Here is a 20,903-nt window from a genome sequence, read left to right as displayed (position 1 = left end):
TGGAGCCAAGAATTGAACCCATGATCGTATGCTTCAAGGATGGAGAAACCCTGAATCTCTCAGGCCACAGGAATTCTCTTTCTTCCCCAATGCTTACTGTGCCTATGCAAAAAAAAAAAAAAAAGTGGGGGGAACGCCAAACCTTACCGCTCCAGCACCCATACTTTTGTTTTTGTTTTGTTTTGTTAGTTTTTTACTTTATTTTCCTTCTCATTTTTCTTCCACTTTTCTCTTTCTTTTTCACTCTTGTCATTATTATTTAGAGATTTATTTTTATTTTTATTTGCTGGGTCCATTTTTTAATTTTTTCTTCCATTTTTCTTTTCTTTTTTTTTCTCTTCTTTCTTTTTTTGGTAGTTGTCACCAAAATCTTTTCTTCCTTTTTTCTTATCCTTTTTATATCCAATGACGGTGGAATAGATCTACAACAAGCTGTAAAGTGGAGACCAGTTGCACTAGCATTCTGGGGGGTAGAGGAGAGAGATATGGGATGCATACTGGGAACAGGGGCGGAGGGAGGACAGCACTGGTGATGGGAATGCCCCTCATTCATTGTCACTATGTACCATAAATGATGCAGTGAAAGATTTGTAATGCACTTTGGTCACAATAAAAATAAAAAAAGAAAGAAAGAAAAATGGTGACTTAAAATTAAAAGAAAAAACACTTAAAAAGACAAAAACAGGACCTAGATTCAGTGCTTCTCAGTCCCAGATAAGGTGGGAGGCAGGGATAATAAGGCTGTGCCTGGTGGCACTCTGGGATTTAATATCATTATTATTATTACTATTTTATGTTTATACAATAAAATAAAATCAATCAATCAATAAATAAAATCAACCTCAGGTAGTTTCACATGTTATGTCTGTGACCCGAAAGATGAGCTATCTCCTTGGATCTCTAAGAACTCTTATAGGTAAGGGATTGAAAAATAATTACTTGCTTATTGAGCACTCACATACTTCATGAAATGATTAGTTTGTTTGATCTCAATTCATATTAACCATAATTTAACAATTATTATGTATCCTTAGAGTATGTTTGCAGTTAAATTGCCTCTAAATACTCAAAATAATCTGTTGTAACATAAAAATTTTGAATTAATATCTAGTATCTTTAAAGCTAAATTTCATGGTTTAAATTTATACTGAGTTTACAATATAGGGCCAGAGTGGTGGTGCAAGCGGTAGGGCATTTGCCTTGCACACACTAATCTAGGATGGACAGCGATTTGATCCCTAAGTGTCCCAAATGGCCCCCCCAAGCCAGGAGTGATTTCTGAATGCAACAGCCAGGAGTAACCACTGAGCATCACCAAGTGTGGCCCAAAAAAGCAAAAAAAAAAAAAAGATTAAAAATGCACTACTATACACATACTAGACAAATATAGTTCAAAGTCCAAATATTTTTGTTTGTACATTTTTTTATTTAAAGGAGTTTTTACTAAATTACCTCTTTGATAGTATGGTGCTAATTTTTTGGGGAGTGGGGATTTGGGACCACACCCAGTGACTCTCAGGGGTTATTTCTGGCTATGCTCTCAGAAATTGCTCCTGGCTTGGAGGACCACGTGGGACACCAGGGATCGAACCTAGATCCTTCCTAGGTCAGCCTGTGCAAGGCAAACACCCGATAGTTCTGTCCCCGTATGTTGCTATTTTGATTGAAATTTCTAGTAACATTACACAGCAATTAAGGTAAACATATTTGACAATCACTTCACATAATTCATACCATTTTCTCCACTGCCTTTGCTTTTATCTGTGTTTGTTTGTTTGTTTGTTTGTTTGTCTTTGGGTCACACCTAGCAGTGCTCAGGGGTTACTCCTGGCCCTGCACGCAGAAATCGCCTCTAGCAGAGACCGAGGTTCATAGGGGATGCCGGGATTTGAAACACCGTCCATCCGGAATGCCTGCGTGCAAGGCAAACGCCCTACCAGGGTGCTATCTCTCTGGCCCCAGTGATTCTTAAAAGTACATAAAAATAACTAAAATTAATAAAAACAGATTATGAGCTATGTAGCTATTTATCAACTAAATTTGTATGAAAATATTTTCAATTATTAAACACTTTCTTGACACATGATTTATTTAAAGAATATACGAATGATAGTTTCATCTAAACTAACCAAACAAATGTGTTATGTAGATGTGTGTGTATGTGTGTGATACACTCAGCTTTTATCAGAACTTATTCCTGGCTTTGGGCACATGGATAAATCCTGGCATGATCTGGAACTATATGGAGTGCCAGAGATCAAAATTGAGTTGGCTAAATTCAAGGCAAGTGCCTTACCTGATGTACTATCACTCTGTACCCCAAATACAGTATTGTAAATAACATGTATTAGGATATAACATAATGCTAAAAAGTGATATGTTTTGTTTTTAAAAGAAAAGTTTAGTTTGATTTTTCTTTTACTATTTTGCTCCTTTTACTAGAAGTAATTGTCTTATATAAGTTAAATATAATTTTTCTGGGTATATTATATAAGCATACTCAGCTAATTTTAAAGAGATTTTTAAAAAAAATCAGTGAGCAACACAAATGCTATGAAGGAATAAATGTCAAACAAATCTAAAAATTAGGTATTTTCAATAAATATATATCTTATTGAGAATAAGGTGGAATACCAATGAATGAATAAAAATACACTGAAACATAAAATATAACATTTTATGTTACCTATAATGCTAAGATTCAAAGTTAGAGAGAAACTATTGAATTGGTCGGTTGGTCACATCTGAGTGTTTTTACACAGATTTAAACAAGAAACAAGGAAAACAACCCAATACAAGTGATGATTGATGTTAAAGATGACATGGGAATATGTTTTATCTACTTCTAAGCATATCCACTGGATTGGAGTGATAATACAGTGGGTAGATACATGCAAGTATTTGCCTTGCATGCAGTCTTTCAGGGTTCAATTTCAGTCACTCAATATGGTCCCCATGAGTATGTCAGGAGTAACACCTAAGGGCAGAACCAGAACTAACCTTTGAACACCACCAAGTGTGGTCCCCAAACAAACAAACAAATGAATGAATATATAAGTAAATTCAAGGGTGGTTTAACTAATACATTAATTGGGAATTTTAAAAGGTAGATATTATTCCTTTATAGTGAATGAGAAAATTAACTCTGAAACTACTTAGGCACCCAATTATTAAGCACTGTTCCCAAGATTCTATAGTCAAGACATTGTAAGAAATAAGAATTAGTTTCTGTTGGTGTAAATGATTTGCAAGCCACAATCAGTGTTGCTCAGGCTCTGTCCTGGCAATGTGATGTGGGATCACTCCTGAAAGGGGCCTCAGGGGACCATGTATGATGATAAGGATTGAAAGCAGATGCTATGAAGGCAAGAATCTTATTCACTGTACTATCTCTCTAGGGACCAACCATTATTCCTATAATAAAAAGAAATTAAATGCAAATAGATACAAAGAAAATACAGGGACATTTTATATCCATAAATTCTGCCAAGAATAAATGGGAAAGAAGATAGAAAAGCAGACAGCATATTTAGCTATTTTAAATTTGTTAGAATATATCTGCTATTTAAAAATTATATTACTTAATTGTATCATAAATGCTAGGACTTTAAATAAAATAAAGTAATTGGTCTCTAATGTCAATTGCATGATAAAGTGAAAATGGCAGACTTATTTTAAACTGAGAGAATAAAATTTTCTTAATTTAACGTAAGGAAGCTTATCCCTTCAGTGCAGCAGATAAAGTTGAATCAGTGATTTGCATATGGTATGTAAAATTAAGTTGCAAATATTTCAACATCACCATAAGTAATTGTATCTTTATCTTCACATTGTAAGAAATGAATAGATACTTATTTGCATATAAAGAAACTATTTGTCATTACTTTACAAAATGATCATTCATTCTTTCAGCTACCATCTAAACCATTATTTTCTTAACTGATTATTTTACTAATACTAAGATGATGTCAGTCTTAATTTATGCAAAGATTTGTGACTTCTAATCACGTGCATATGTCTCAAATTTAATTAAATGAATGTTTATGTGTAAAGTTTTCTAAAAGAAATGCTAAAATATATAGTTGCTATATAGTTTTACTATGATTATCTGTCTATAAGAACTTATTGTGAAATTAATCATAATCTAATATGTACTATAATTATATTCCTAAAAAAAGGCAGGTTATCGTTATCTCATTCCATCTTGAGTATCTTTTAGTCTGAAAGCAACTGGAAAGAAGTCCTTCATTCATCAAGACATATAGACTCCTGCTGTTCTAGAGTGTTCTCTCAAATAGTCAATGATAAGATGAATAAGAATTGTTCAAATGCCCCACACATTTATTCTGCTAGAGCAAGCATACTTTTGAACCATATTGTACTAAAATATTACATCTACTTAGGTGAATTTCTGAATTTTACAGGAGATTAGTAGAAAATCAGAATTGGGCAATCAGTCCTAGATCAAAGAAAAATGATTATGGAAAATGATAAGAAAAAGTATCCATGTCTCCAGTGCATCATATCAAAGACACTTTTCTATTAAACTGCAAATGTACAGAAACAACGAATAAAGTCAGCATTCCACAATGAATGCACAGAGATAAAACACAGAGTAACAAATTCTTCACTGACATTAATAAGGTATTTGGTACATTAAGTCTAAACAAAGCTTGTGAGAGCAAGAATATTTATACTAACCTTCTGGTATCTGCCTCAAATGTAATTAATTGACTATATAAAAAGCCATTAGCATTCTCATTTCTTCTCTCCAAACCAAATCAAAGGAGATAACTTAATTCATTAGCCAGGATTTAAAAATAAACAAACAAAGATCATGAGGTTCCCTTTGTGATAGTTGAAAACATTTCCCACACCTCAGACTTGAAACATGAAATTGGAGGGTGGAGAAGACAAAATAAAAAATACTAAGTGAGTAAAGTCAAGCAAATCTTGATTTGCAATATTTTAAATCAAATAACAGATGGATTTGGTTTCCAAATAGCAGATGGATTATGGTTATAATTGTTATCTATAAATATTATTTTTAAGAAAAATTTTAAAGTTGTCTTATAAAAATATAGTCTACATTCTTACTATATAGCAATGATATTACAAGTTTGTCCATGTTCAAGTACTTTGGTCCAAAAAAGTATTTACTATACATATGGTCAATGAAAATAAAATAATAGTCTATCCCCCTGTCTCAAAGATTAACTGAGAGAAACATATTCAAATAAAGTCATCTGTAATGTGTGTAAAGAAAATCTGTTAGGAAACACAATCTCATGCATTTTCTTTCCTTACTCATTTATATTATTCATGTATTTAGATGGTATATTAATTTTATTTTTGCTATATTATTTTGTTTTGGAACCAACTTTGCCATGCTCAGGACTTATGCCTGTTTCTATACTCAGATGATTCTAGGTAGTTGTTCAAGAATGATATTATACTGGAGATCTAATGGGTTTGGCTGAAAACAAGACAAATATCTTAACCCTGTACTATCTCCTTGGTCCTTAGTGCAATTACTTTTTTCCATTTCTATTTCATCAGTTTTTATGAAGAGCTTTTTATCTTTATGAGCCTGTTTTTTTTAAATCTACATTGTTTAAAAAGCAATTGTAAAATGTATAACTCCTAATATTTCATTTCTTTTTCTATATAGTTTATGGAAAGGAAGTTACACTATTTTATATTCCAAGCTTTTAGTTTATATCATCCATGGTAGATAGTAAAGGAAACTACATTAAATATCTTTTAGAAATAAGATACTTACATATCTCAGAACAATATTTCATTATTATTATCTAATACTAAATATAATACTACATTAAATACTATCTAATAGTATTGTCATTATATGATAGAATGATCCTTCATTATCTCTAATAATAATACCATCTTCATCACATTAATTTATTTTTCCATATAAGCTACTTGGATTATTTGTGTGTGTACTAAGCAGTGCATAGCAAGACTAAGGACAAGTATTGATTGTTCTCCATCTGAGAAGTTTCATAGATGGGCTGAAGAATAATAAGCTTTTGGGTCCTGCAGTGCTGGGCTAATGGTAGTACTGAGGATTTGGGGGGCACACCAAGTGATGTGCAGGGAACTATGTGGCACAGGAGAAAAATCAGAGTCAGCAACATTCAAAGACATTCAATTTAACCCTGCTACTATCTTCATAGTCTCTCAATTTTAAATACATTAGCTTATCTACCTTGATTTGATCATTGTATCTTTACGTTATCCAACTAAAACCATCCTTGAGCACATAGCCAGGAGTAAGTCCTGTACACGCGCAGAACTGAATTTGGCCACAAAGGCAAGAATAAGCTTTGAACATAGTTTGATGTATATAAAAACTAAAAAACATACAAATTATATTCTTTTAGTTCAAATGTAAGTGTAAGAGTAAATACCTTTCTATATATCATCTTGAGGAGGGACCATGGATAAAAGGCAATCTGATTTATCTTTGGACATTCTGAGTTCTTATTATTTAGATAATAATTTATTTTGTATAACAAATCATATAATTAAGTTTTTTATTCCCTGGTAATATTGGCACAATCAATATTGTAATATTGGCATAACCAATCAGACAACATTGGCCAGGATATAGTGTGGTCCTGGATGAGAAAGTATAAGAAGTACTGCTGAAAAAACTGTTCTAGTGGGGTTTGTTCTTTTTCTAAGCAGAGACTGTTGTTAGCTGTAACACTAATGACAACCAGTGTTTAGTGTGCTACTCTCAGTCACCAGCCCCACGTACTCATAAATCAGATGACATTCCAGTCTGTTTGGAGTGTTAAGACTTTCGTACAGAAGATGTAGTTCAGTGATAATTAACACTTGACTTGTATACCTGAGGCCCTGGGTTCAATCCCCAGTAAAGTTCTACTTTACCAAATGGTATTTCTTTAAACACAATTATAAAAAAAATTTTGTAAAGTTTTGAAAGTTGGAACTAATTTATTTGTGATAATGTTGATATTTATCTTCCAAATAGCCAATGCTAAAATTGCAAGTCCATATAGAGAGCACAAGTATATGGTCAATTATGTTTAATCATCAGGATTCGATATAGTCATCACCACCAAGAATAGACCCTTAACACAGAACCAGAAATAAGCTACAATCACATTTGGATGTGGACCAAACATAGAAAAAAAACACAAAGATTTGTTTTCTATTAGTGACTAAAAAAGTGTTGAATTAATAGTAAATGGTACTCTCACTTTTCTCATTTAAGAAAAAGAGAACTATTGTGAAAGTTGCCTTGTGTGAAAAAGAAATATAATGTTATCTTTAAATGTCTAGCCCAAAACAAATACAACTTTGGTTTATGGTTCGGGATTGATGGATGTAGTTTCTTTTTTTTCTTCAACAACAACATTATTACAATATATTTGTATATCAAATAGATCTGGCCACATTTTCAGCATTTATTTAAGCAAACTTTGACTACCCTAATATTTATCTTAAGTGGAAAGAATGTTATTATTACAATAAAAAAGTCACCAAGTCACAATGTTTGAATACTTCCTAAGGCTTCTCTATGGAACAATTTCAGAGGACAAAAGTCATAGGACTCTATACATTTGGGAAATTTGAGAGAAACAAATTATATAAACAAATTATAAGCCTCACATGGAATGTGTAAAATATATACTGCATTTACCTTTAATCTGTACCCCAAATATTTTCAGCATAATAGTGATAAACCAAATTCGTTCATGCACACTTTTCATTATTATTGAACAATTTTCATAATACATAAATGTTCATGTTTTATTAGATACATTGTCAAATACCTTATAACAATGATCAAAATGGATTTCCCCTCAAAAATTTTAATTTATGTATATATCTTTACTATTGTGTTATAAATTCTTAGATGGTAGAAAGACAGAGTTATATATCCAGCTTTCATTTTTTTCCAGCACAATATTAGTTACAAACATTGTGTGATGGTTCAAATAATTATTTATTCACCAATTATCAACCAGAGTAAGTCTTTTCTTCCCCATATTTGTCATTTTGTCTAATTAATCTAATCTAAAAATCTACCAAAAGATGTAGGAAATAATATAAAGTATATAAATACTTCATTGGATATTTCCTGGTCACTTTCTGCTAACTTTTAGTAATTCTACTCATACTTCAATATCTATTACATTAGTATGGACAATCAGAGTTCTTTTAGGACTTCTCCCGCCTTTCTCACCATTGAATTTAGTGAAGTACTGTGAGTTGAAATATAATAGCAAACTTTGGGACAAGGCTGTATGATATTAAATATAACCTGTATGCATATGTATTAATAAAACTAAGAAAAGATGTGTGACCTATTGAAATGTGTTCATATAATTCAAATGAAATATTATAACATAATATACAATAATTTTATATATCTGTAAACTATTTTAAAGGCTGATTAAAGTACCTTATTAATGTTGCAAGGTAACTGAATGCAGTGTCTAATATCTAGTGAATTACTACTGAATTTAAAAATAAAATAATTTTGATCCTTTTTTTTTGTTTTGGTTTTGGGAGCACTCCCAGGCATATTCATGGCTGTGAAGTCAGGAGTTATTTCTAGCAGTGCTCTTAGGAGCAAATGCTGTGGCGGATTAAATTCATGCAAGGCACATTTAAGACAAATGCCCTACCCATTGTACTATTGCTCTGGCCACAAATTTTGAATTCTTATGACAACACTTAGAATAAACTAGAATTTATATATTTGAAATAAAACGTTTTCTTTTCTTTTGCTATGAACAAGTAAGAGCATATAGCTGCTGATTAAAGTTATTATCAAGTATGAGAAATTAGATTAAATGACTGCGCAAATAGTATATATTTAATGGCAAAGTTTTGTACTTGAATTAATGGAATGTTGGTGCCCAAATCATAGTAATCTATTAAGCTCATCAACTAAAACAAATATTTGATAAAATACAATTTATTCAGATTTTATATTATTGTTTGGCTCAAATGGCCTTCTCAGCCATTGCTGGGTATAGTTCTGGATGACTTTGAGCACTACAATATTGTCCTTGATAATCCATCCCATATACCAGAAAACCCTAACAGCAATTCGAACTCTGACATAGATCTGCAGACCAAATAGACTGACAGTCATAGGGAGGGCTCTTGGACCTTTTCAGTACAACTTAGAAGCCCTATGATCACCAAAATAAAATAAGGTTTAAAAGACCGCAGCAATTTGATACCACTTTGAACTTGTGGAATAGAACTTGAAATCAGGGGTCTCAAACTCGCGGCCCGCAGGCCATTTGTGGCCCTCCTTACAACATTTTGTGGCCCTCCTTACAACATTTAGTGGCCCTGCCCTAGAGAATCTTTTTGTTTGTTTGTTTGTTTGAGTTGTTTGGCTCACACCCTCCAATGTTCAAGGTTTACTACTGACTTTGCACTCAAGGATCACCCCGACTTTGCCTCCTGCAACCCCCAGGTAAATTGAGTTTGAGACCCCTAAAATTCAATTAATAATTGAATGTGAAATCTAGAAAACAAAAATAGTTCTTTCTCCAGCTCATATACACTTAATTGCAACCTTTATTTCTACCAACACATTTAAGAGATTTTATGTACCTTTTGATACACATTATCCACTTCTAATCTGAATGAGATTAGCTGTATTATATAAATTGATAAATAGTAAAATTTAACTTTTTTGGGGGGGTTACACCCGGCGGCACTCAGGGTTACTCCTGGATCTGCGCTGAGAAATCACTCCTGTAGGCATGGGGGACCATCTGGGATGCAAGGATTCAAATCTCCGTCCTTCTACATGCAAGGCAAATGCCCTACCTCCATGCTATCTCTCTGGCTCTAACAATTATTGTTATTATTATTTTTTATTTTTGGCCTTGCCCAGTGACATTTAGGGGTTACTCTGGCTATGCATGCAGAAATCGCTCCTGGCTTGGGATATATGATGCCAGGGGATCAAACCACACTCTGTCCTAGGTTAGCGCATGCAAGGCAAGTGTCCTACTGCTACACCATCACTCTGGCCCCAACTACAATTATATTTTTATAAATAGATTGTAGAAGCTGATCTCTCTATTAAAAATTAATATTTTATTTAAATTTTATTTAATTTAAATTTTATTTAATTTAAATTTTAATTAAAAATAATATTACTGAGATGGTTAATATCTATATTTTTTCTATTTTGTTCTGTCTGTTGGACTTCACCTAGCAGTGATCAGCTTTTTCCTGACTCTGGGCTTGGAGACCATTCATGGGGGACTCACAGGAACATATACAGAACCAGATATTAAACTCAAATCTAGATTGGCTGCATGCAAAGAAAGCTCCTACCCAATGTACAATATAACAGGCCCCCATAATTTTTATGATGCTAACATTAGATACCAGTTCAGTATGGGCCAAAACAGCCAAATTTTAATTCCTTCTGAGCTATGCCTTTGTATTAGTTGATGTATTAAAATCACAGTTTTCATGTATGACAAAAATATCACACTGATAAAACATATATATGAGCAGAAAATAAGACTACTGGGACTTTACATACATACATGTACAAATAGTCTATTGTTTCAGTTTGAGAACATCACAATGTATTTTAATCATACTGTTCAGCAATATAAAATATATTAAGCAATATAAAAAATTAAAGTTAGACTGTACTCTTTAAACTCATTAAATTTACTTGCATACATATATAGAGTCAATAAAAAATGGTACAATCTATGGAGTGGAGCACAGTGCTTAGGGAGTTTGCCTTACAGCAGTTGATATAGGTTTGATCCTCATCATCCCATATAGTCTCCTGAATATGCTACAAGTGTTGAGTGATTTTTGAAGCAAAGCCAGGAGTAACGCCGAGTCCTGCCAGGTGTGGCCCAAGAGAAAAACAAAAAAACTCCACAACAAAACAGAAAAATTCTACAACCTGCCAATATTTTTAAAAAGTTTATGTATTTATTATGTATTTATTTTATTTATAAATTGTGTTTATTTTTGCATAAATTTAATACTAATATAGATTAGTGGGAATAAAACCAAATGTTTGACAAAATAACTAAAGAAAACTGGGAAAACATCAAACTATATTTCAATGGCTAATAAAGTAGTAGGTATCATATAGTTTAAAAGATGTTTCAATGTGATTTTAAGAATGAAACATACCCAGTGCAAAATAAAAAAAAATAGCTTGGAAAGAGTGCACATTTTTATCTAATATTTCAAATGAAAAAGACAACAATTTGATTGCATTAATTTCAGTTACAATTTGTTTTAAATAAAATTAAGCTGCTGACCAAGCTCAGTTCCTCTATCATTATACTAAGGTTCAGATATGGTATCTATTCTGAGGTGTGACACAGATAGTCTCCTGAGTAGTCAAAAGCCAAGTAATGAGACAAAATAAAAATTGTATAAAGTACAGTTCTGTGCATCAAACACTTAAATATCACCCAATACGTTTACTAAAATAATCTTTATAAAATGTACTAGCACAATACATGTTTGATGCATAGATTTCATCAAAGAAAACATTACATTTTAAAAGTTGAAGTGCATAGCAATGTGATATGAGGTGGATGAACAACAAAGTAATCAATGCAATGCCTAATTTTATGAGCTTTATATTGTCAATGTCATATGCACCAAAGAATAATTCTCTTAGTTATGTAAAGGGACAGATTTTTCCCTTTTGTTTATTCTAATATTACACTTCCACGTTTTCTAAATAGCAGGAACTAGATAAAATGACATTTGTAACACATCTAGTGGGGTAGACTAGCACTTCATCTAAAACAAATTAGTATTTCTAATAAAAACTATAAATCAACACTGCAAATAGGACATTAGTTCATACATCGACTCCAACTTGTGATCAAGGCCTAATTTATTGCCAAGTGAATCCCAGCTATGCTCATTTTTTCCAATTGCTTAATGATAAAGGCACAGGTCTGAAATTCCACTGAAAGGAAAACAGAAACTCCTCTTACCTTGACATGTAAATCCTCTTTCTTCATAACCGGCATTACATGCACACTTGCCGATAGGAACAAGCCATTCACCTTCTGTACTGCAGTACATCCTGGGAGGGTCTTCTTCCTTAGAATTGTTCACACAAGAACCTCTCACTTCCACTAGAGATTGAGAATCCATGGGTACTGTGTCTGGAAACATAGCTAAATTCTTGATCGTGAACGGACACTTTTTGAAATACACTCTCACAGATACCAAGGCAACGCAAGCACCAACGTCTTGAAAAGCCAAATAAAATCCCTTTTTGTTGACAGGACCTACTTCTCTAATCTCAGTATTGAGTTTTAGGATGCGGTCCCCAAGGTCCATTTGAGTAAAACTTTCATCAGCTGCGATGGTATCGATCTTTACGAACTGATTTTCTCGGAATTTAACTCCATGATCATCATCAGACTCCATGTAGTATAGGTTGAAAGTTTCCTTGCAAGTTCCCAAAACCAATGGAATACTATTGCAGTCCCGGAGAGTGAACTTGAGCTCCACATATATCTTCTGAGCTGAGTTCCTGGGCACCCAGTTTGTCCTTAGCCAATTATTTTGGCTGTGATCCATAACATTACACACCTGGTAAGTCCGAATGGGTGTGTAGTGTTCATCAACACCACTTATCTCTTCCCACTAAAATAAAGAATAAAAATTAATTATTTAAGTAATTGTTTATTATAACAATGAACTAAATTATTAATACAAGGTAAGGGTGTTAATGTCATGACAAGAAATACAAATTTACTAAGTAGAAATTAAAGCACTTTTCATACAGATCGTGATGTAAGCAAGCCTTTTACTCTGATATTCATACATTTTGTAATTTGCAAGAGTCTCATGACTACATTCACCTAGAACACAATTATAATTTTAATCAACACATTTGAATTGCAATGTAGTGTGTGGAATAATCAAGAAATTGTTTCTGTGCAATAAATTGAACATTCCAACTATAACAAGATCAAAACCTAAAATTACTCACCTCTAATGTTTCTATAACATGCTTTAGTTTCATTAAAAGGGAAGTATTGCATAAAATATTTTTTCCAGTTGAAAACTGGTTTTGGTAAATCAATGTGTGATGCAACAAAGTGCCTCAAGTTACATCCTTTATCTTTTATTATATAAATTATATAATTTTATCATTACATCATTTATCTTCATGCCTGTGCATATATTTAATATTCATTTACTACTGATAACATTGATTTCTATATGGAAAACCATTTCAGCCTAACTCACTACCTCCCACCCTGGAAATCTCAGTTCTATCAAATTTTAAGTTGCTATGAAATATTATATATTTCTTTGATTTTTTTCACTTTTTTTGATTTGTTTATTTTTGTTTTTAGTCTTTGGGCAATATCTAACACTACTAGATGTACTACTACTGGTTACATACTCAGGGATCGATTCTGATATTTTGGGAGGCATTTATCGTGCTGGGGATTGAACCTTGAAGACAAAACTTACCAGCTGCACTATTTTTCAGATCCTACTTTGTTATTTTAGTAGACCATGTACCAGTAAAAAATCTGATTTTTTTTCTTTTTACATTCTGGAATTAGTTCAATTATCATGACCTGCTTCAATATCTTTTCATTCTATAGCTAGATCCATGATGTAGAAGAAAATGTTTTATTGCTTTTTATAGCGAAGTAATATTTCAATGTGTAGATATCATATCATTTTTATACTCTTATACTTTTTTGTGCTTTTCTTCTGTAGATATTGTTATTGTAAAAAGAGTTGGAATGCACACTTAGAAAACATATATACAAATTATTTTGTTATTGTAGAGATACTCAGGTTCTACACAATATGTTAATTTCATTTTTCCTTTTTTTTTTTTTTGAAAATTTCACATTGGTTTTTACAGAGATCATCTTTATATTCCCAACAATACTGAATGAGGTCCCTTTATATACACATTTTTAAAAATACACCTGGCTCTGTTAAGAGGTAGCATGGAAGTAAGGCGTTTGCCTTGCATGCCGAAGGACGGTGGTTCGAATCCCGGTATCCCATATAGTCCCCCTGAGCCTGCCAGGGGCAATTTATGAGTGTAGAATCAGGAATAACCCCTGAGTGGGGATGGGCTGGAGTGGTGGCACTAGCGGTAAGGCCAGGGTAAGCCTTGCCTGTGTTAGCGGAGAATGGACCGTGGTTTGATCCTCGGGCATCACGTAAGGTCCCCCAAGGCTGGAACGATATCTGAGCCCATAGCCAGGATTAACTCCTGAGCTAACTGGGTGTGGCCCAAAACCCAAAAATAACATAAACTAAACTAAAATAAAATAATAATATAAAATAAAAAAGATACTGGGGATGGAATCTAGGTCAGCAAGTGCAAAAAAATGCACTACTACTTTCTTCTAGCATGTGTCCTTGAACTTTCTTAGATTGCTTATAATCCCAAATGTGAGACCATGTATATCATTGCCATTTTGATTTGAATTTCTCTTCCAATATTGCACTTGTTAGCAATTTGGAAAGTAAATACTTGACTACATTTCCCACTTATTGATAGCTCATTTGTTTTTTTCTGATACTAAAATGTGTGCTTTTTTTATCTTGTTTATTAGTACCTTATTATATGTTTGGTGTGTAAATGTTTTTTCTTAATTTTTTTAAGCTATAGTTTCTTCAACAAAACAGAAAAATTTTGATATAATGTAATTGCATTTGTTTATTTTTATTTTCTCAAGTAAGTAATATCATTACAATAACAGATATATATATGAATTTTTTCAGTATTTTCCTATATTTTTCTTATGATTGAGAATTAAGATGTAAATTTTAATGCACTTTGCATTATACTTTGTTCATGTTACAAGACCTTTTTTTCTTTTATATAGCTATCCAGTTTTTCAGCAATCTGTTGACAAGACTTTATTCTCTCCATTTAAGTTATTGACTCCATTGTAATAAGTTGAGAATTTATTTTGAGGGTCTCAATTTTATTCCATAACTCTGTTTTTTTCCCATACCACATAAATTGTATTAAAATAGTTTTATAGTATAATTGAAAGCTAGGGAACACATGATGTTCATATTTATGTCAAAGGATTGACTGAACTAGTTGAAAATTTATTTATTACCGGACACATTATAATGATATTGATTTAATGCTATAAAAAGTTTCTATCATAGTTTTGATAGAGATTTCACTGAGTTCAGAATATGAATTTTGTGTGTGGGCATTCTGATGTATTTCTCCCAATTCATTAAAATGAATTATTTTTCTAATTCAACATGCATTTCTTAGCAACAAATATTTTCTAATATATCAAGTATTTTGTTGGTAAGGTTGATTTCGACATACTTAATTTTTTGAATGAAAATATAAATGAACCATTTTAATTTTTTTTAATATTTTGATTATCCTTTCTTTGAAGCACACCAAGAAATAAATATTAAATTCTCTTAATTGTAAATTTAACATAGTCTTTTTAGCTAATGAATTTATGGTGTACTATATAATATCTAAGTCTATATTTTAGTTGAAAATAAATTTTATAGATTTTGGCATTTTAAAGCTACAAAACTATCATTTCTAAATGGATTACTATTAAACAACAGAAAGTAATAATTTGGGGTTTTTTTTGCATATTCTTTCACTCTGTGTCCTTTGATTAATTAGCTAAGGCCACCATTAAGTGACATTTTAGTTTATGTTTTTAAGTTTTATTGAAACAGTTGTGATCAACAAAATCCTTTGTGGTTGAATTTGAGATATACAATGAGTTAGGGCCTTGAGTGACACTTTAGATCTTGTATATTTTAACATGTATTTTATGTGATTTCTGCAATTTTTGCATTTTGATTTTTGATATAAAGATTACTGGTAAGCCTAAAGAAGAAGAGGTGCTTGTAATAAAAACTGGTCAGAATAATAGTGATTTTGCATGTCTTGGTTTTAAATATTTTACATGAAGATGCAAGTAAATTTTACTGTCCTAATAAAATCACACTCAAAACAAATTAAGGTAAACTATTACTATCAGAGAAAAATTTTATATCTGGAAATTTTACACAAAGTTAAATTATAGACATTATTTAAATTTAAGTATATTTACCAGGTAATTAGATTAACATTTTACCAGAAGTTATGAATGGATATTTCAAGATGAATCTAATTCATTTTTAACTGCATAGGTGGCATTTCACAAAATAGAACGCAGAATATTTTATACATATACTTATAATTTGATGTAAAATATTATTTTAATTACGAATAGCTCACTTGTAGATTAACATATTTTTCTTAATGCTAAATTGGCAAGCTACCACAAACCTTTCATGCAGAAACATAAATTGTAAAAAGATAATGCAAATAGCAATAGGATGCTTTTCACATAAAAGGTTGCTGTGAGCAATTATAGCTTCATTAATTTGTAATGAAGACCAAATTGCCTGTAAGTGATGGTGGCATGCCATCTCAGACCTCTTGCAACGACAGCAAGTCTTTAACTCTAGCATTTGCTGAGATTTTAAGACATCAGAAATAAAATAATCAATGAGTATTTTCTAAACAGAGGCAGCAGCAACAACAGAAATAATTAACTAAAGCATTTGTAGGATATGTGAATCTATGTAATTGCAAACCAGGATAACTTCAATAAAAAGTAATTTTAAAAGTTGCTGTTTTAAGGGTTTTCTTTTACAATGTAAACAATTTGTATTTACCCTTTCTACTCTGTAATAGTCATCACTTATTAGAGTAATGCTATTGACTACTAAATGTCTCAGGGCAGACTTTGAAAATAAAAGGGGCAAGATAAAGAATTGAGAAAACAAATAATTATTTCTTCATATTTTGATTCCTTTAAAAATGTATTCAATAGATATACAGCTGTAACAATATTTTTAGAAAAAAAGAATAGACCTGGAAAGAATGTAATTCCTGTCTAAAACTCAACTTCTCTAAAATTAGTATCCTTATAAGCAGCCTGTTTTTTAGGTACTACTCTGAGGTGTTTTGTTTGTTTGTTTGTTTGTTTATTTGCTTTTTGTTTTAGCATCACACCTGGCAAAACTCAGTGGTTACTCCTGGCTCTCTGCTCAGAAATCACTCCTGGCAGGCTCGGGGGACCATATGGGATGCTGGGATTCGAACCTTCATGCTATCTCTCTGGCCCCACTCTGAGTTTTTTGAGGCCTTCAGAGGTCAGATATGAATTTGGTGTTGTTGATTTTTGCTTTTGTATCAGAATATTATATAATTTTAAAAACATTCAAACTTCATCTCCTTGGTAAGGGCAGCCATAAATATGTTTTCAGTAGCATAAACACAATTATGTTAAATTTAAATAATTTAAGATTCACAACAGAAAATGATAATGTAACATATAAAATATAATTTAATTTCTCTTTCCTAGATAATGCAGTTCATTTTTACTGTTTGGACTATGAGTATTTCAAAAGTATACTTTTTAAAAACATGCCTTTTAATCATAAATGTATATTTCATTTAAATTCCTAATATTTGGATAAATTACACTCACGTAATTAATTCCCTATATTTTGTTAATATTAACCATATTTTTAGATATATTAAGATACCTAAAAATAGGGGTAGGTAGAAGATGATTTAATTTTCTTCAAGAAAGTCTAGAATATATGATTTTCTTAATACTTACTAAGCTAATATTAAAATATACATGAAAGTGAGAAATATAACTTTATGACTAGCTTATTGGATTTAAATATATTTTACTGTCATTAAGGATAACAAGAAAGTTATAATACCAAAATTCCATATACACATTGCAATAGAATTTCAATGATTAATAAGGAAAGTTTTTCATTTAACACATTTGTATCAATAATAAAATTTACAATTTAATTGAAATTGACATCAAGTTAGTTGATATTATTATTTCCCCTCAATTACAACTTACTCATGCATTTTTTTCTTATATTTCCAAAGCAATTTAAAATTGGGTATTTATCCTAGAAATATTTGAATATTTGCTATGCTTTAGAATTTTAAGCTGAATATGCATTGACACTTAGATTAACGATTTTACTGTCAAGTTTCAGAAAGTTTTATTTACAGAAATCATTGTTTTCATTTATTGATAATATTTTTCATGGTACATTTTGGTCTCCAAAGTTAAAGACAAATATGTATCTAATATATTAAACTAAAAGGTCACAAAATATAAAAGAGGAGAAAAACATGAGAATAACATTTATTGTTTGGGATTTTGCTACATTGATATTGATTTTGTTTATTTCAAACAACTATATTTGTAATTGCGGTAAAAGGAGAGGAAGAGATTTTGATGCTAAAATGTAGTATCAGAAGCAAGATGTAGGCCAAAGTATACATTAACAATTTGGCACATCCAGCAAATTTAATAATGTCTGTCATCTATATCTTACCTACTCCATTATTTGAATTTTTGTATATAAATCATAAAAATGATTAGAAGTGCTAAATTGACTTTAAGATGCTCAGTGCTACAGTATTGTGAAAGGACTTTAAGTATTAAGAAATAGGTGAATGAAGTGGAGATTATTCATGAGAAAACCTAAGGAGAGAGAGAGAGCAGAAGAGAGAATCAATAAGATTCTGTAAGAGATAAGTTTAGAATTCCAAGGAATATTGTAATGTCATGATAATGTCTATAGTTATAAATTTTAATCAGCATAGCTTTGTAAACATTTATATTATTAGAGGCACAATGTGGTCAGAAAATTTAAAGTGTGGGATCTCTCTCAGTACATAAATTGTGTTTTTCATTACCTAACAAATGAAATCACAGATACTTCCAAATTCATTCTTGAAGTTACTTAACCCCTTAGAAGTGCACAGATGAGACTAAAAATAAAAAGCAAAGAAACCTCAGTTTCCCCATTCTTGAGACTGAATTTTGGCTATTTTCTTCCAACTTGGATTTTGTATTGAGATCTTTATGTTTCTGTCATAACTATGGAAGCATATCCAGTGTCTCACATCACAAGCTGCCTTTTGACATTGCACCATCAGTTCTTATTTTAGGTTATAGATCACTATTTATAAAATATATTTGTTTTAAAATTGTCTGTATGGAAAGTATTTCTTGCAGTGTTGTACTCGCTGTACCTCAATAAAATGGTAAATAAATGTAAAAGAATTATCTAAAAAGTTTTGATATTTTCTTAGGTTAACAATTCTATGATCCTGGACTGATAGTAAATAATTTATGATCTTTACTTGATCATATGCTATACAATTATATTCCAAAGCATTTCACTTTGTTTATAAACTGTTTAAAATTGTCCTGCTCCCTGTAAATGGTCCTTTCATCAATACGGATCCCATCTGTTTTGTGTTTTCATGCTTGCCTGTCCATGCTTGTTTATATCTATCTTATATAGAGGATCATTAGAATAATCTATTTAACCTTCACCCAAAATATTTTAAGATATTATTATATAAAAGTATGATCAGAGTGTCAGAGTGTTCTCATGTACATTGAATATAAATACAAAATATAAGCACTGAGAAAATTTATTTTTTATTATTATGATTTTTGAATCATGCCCAAGTTACTGGAAGGGCTTACCAACAGACTAATAACTGCTGAGGGCAGAATCAGTGAGCTCAAAGATAGAGTGTGTAACACATCCAGCCAACAATAGTTAGGTGGAAAATTGTTTTAAATTAAGACAACCCACATCGTATTTTCATTTATTTTATTTGGTTATAACAAAAAATAAAAATAGTGTCTTTTAATTTATTTGATCTAAATGTGGGTTTTCTAAAACACTTTTGGCTACAGAGCATGAGGAAAAAGAAACCCATTGAGTGGATTTGGAGAAAAACAAATGTGAATTAATTAAGGCCAGGGACCAAAACGACTCAGCTGTATTGGTGGTGATAAGAAAAGAAAAAATTAATATACAAGCCACAGAGTCAAAAACAATGAAATAATGAGACCCAAATTGTAACAATCAACTAAAAAAGGTGCATGTTATGCTAGCAAGCTGCCATCGGGAGTAGTAGTATGGGATGGACTCTAGGAACATTAGTGGAAGGAGGTTGACACCGGTGGTGGTATTGATGCTGAAACTTTGTCTAAATACATTTTAACTATGAATAACTTGTCAATAACATGATTTTAATAAAACAATTAAAAATAAACTATAAACAAAAGAAGATGGAAAAAATCTCCCAAATAAATGAAGATACAATAAAAAATTTAGTCAATGACATCATTGCTGAGAATTCCCCAGAGCTGAAAGTACATGTATTCACATTCTTTCCTTTAAGTGTACCAGTTAAAGGAGACCCAAATATATATACCTCAAAGCTAAGTAAACTTGGAAAATAAGTAATAATTCAAAACTAAGTAAAGATTTAAAATTAAGTAAAGATTCTCCACAAATTATTAGCAAATAGAACAGAACAATTCATCAACTCATAAAAACAATTTACTATCACTAAGTAGTTTTTATTCTGAGGATGGAAGAATTATTTAACACAGAGAAGTCAATTAAAATGATATACCATACCAATAATATGAAAATAAAAATCATGTAATCATATCCATTTGGAGGAAAAACATTCAAAATATCCAGAGCCATTTATGATAAAACAAAAAACAACTATCAACAAGTTGGGTATTGAAATAACTTTCTTCAATAGAGTACAATCGATTTACCACAAGCCTCTGGCAAACATTATAATCAATGGAGAAAAATTAAAATTATTTTCTTTAAGATCTGGAACAATACAATTACTCACTTTCTTTACATCAATATTTCTAATGCAATTATTTGCCATAACAACTAAAAAAAAAAGAAAAAATTATATCCAAGCATATAGATAGGAAAGGAAGAAATCAAGACCCTTACTGTTTGTG

General features: G+C 31.3%; 1 protein-coding gene across 1 annotated transcript in view; it reads right to left on the bottom strand.

The window, feature by feature from the left end:
• Positions 1-20,903, bottom strand: part of EPHA3 (EPH receptor A3) — a 350,090-nt gene that overhangs the window by 233,925 nt on the left and 95,262 nt on the right. Inside the window, 1 exon segment of the mRNA XM_049785721.1 lies at positions 12,021-12,681. Within this exon segment, the coding sequence (XP_049641678.1) occupies positions 12,021-12,681 (661 nt within the window).

The sequence above is a fragment of the Suncus etruscus genome, chromosome 13 (genome assembly GCF_024139225.1).
Source record: "Suncus etruscus isolate mSunEtr1 chromosome 13, mSunEtr1.pri.cur, whole genome shotgun sequence".
In the NCBI taxonomy this organism is placed as follows: domain Eukaryota; kingdom Metazoa; phylum Chordata; class Mammalia; order Eulipotyphla; family Soricidae; genus Suncus; species Suncus etruscus.
Note: the sequence above shows the minus strand (reverse complement) of the source record. Positions and strands in the feature narration are given on the sequence as shown.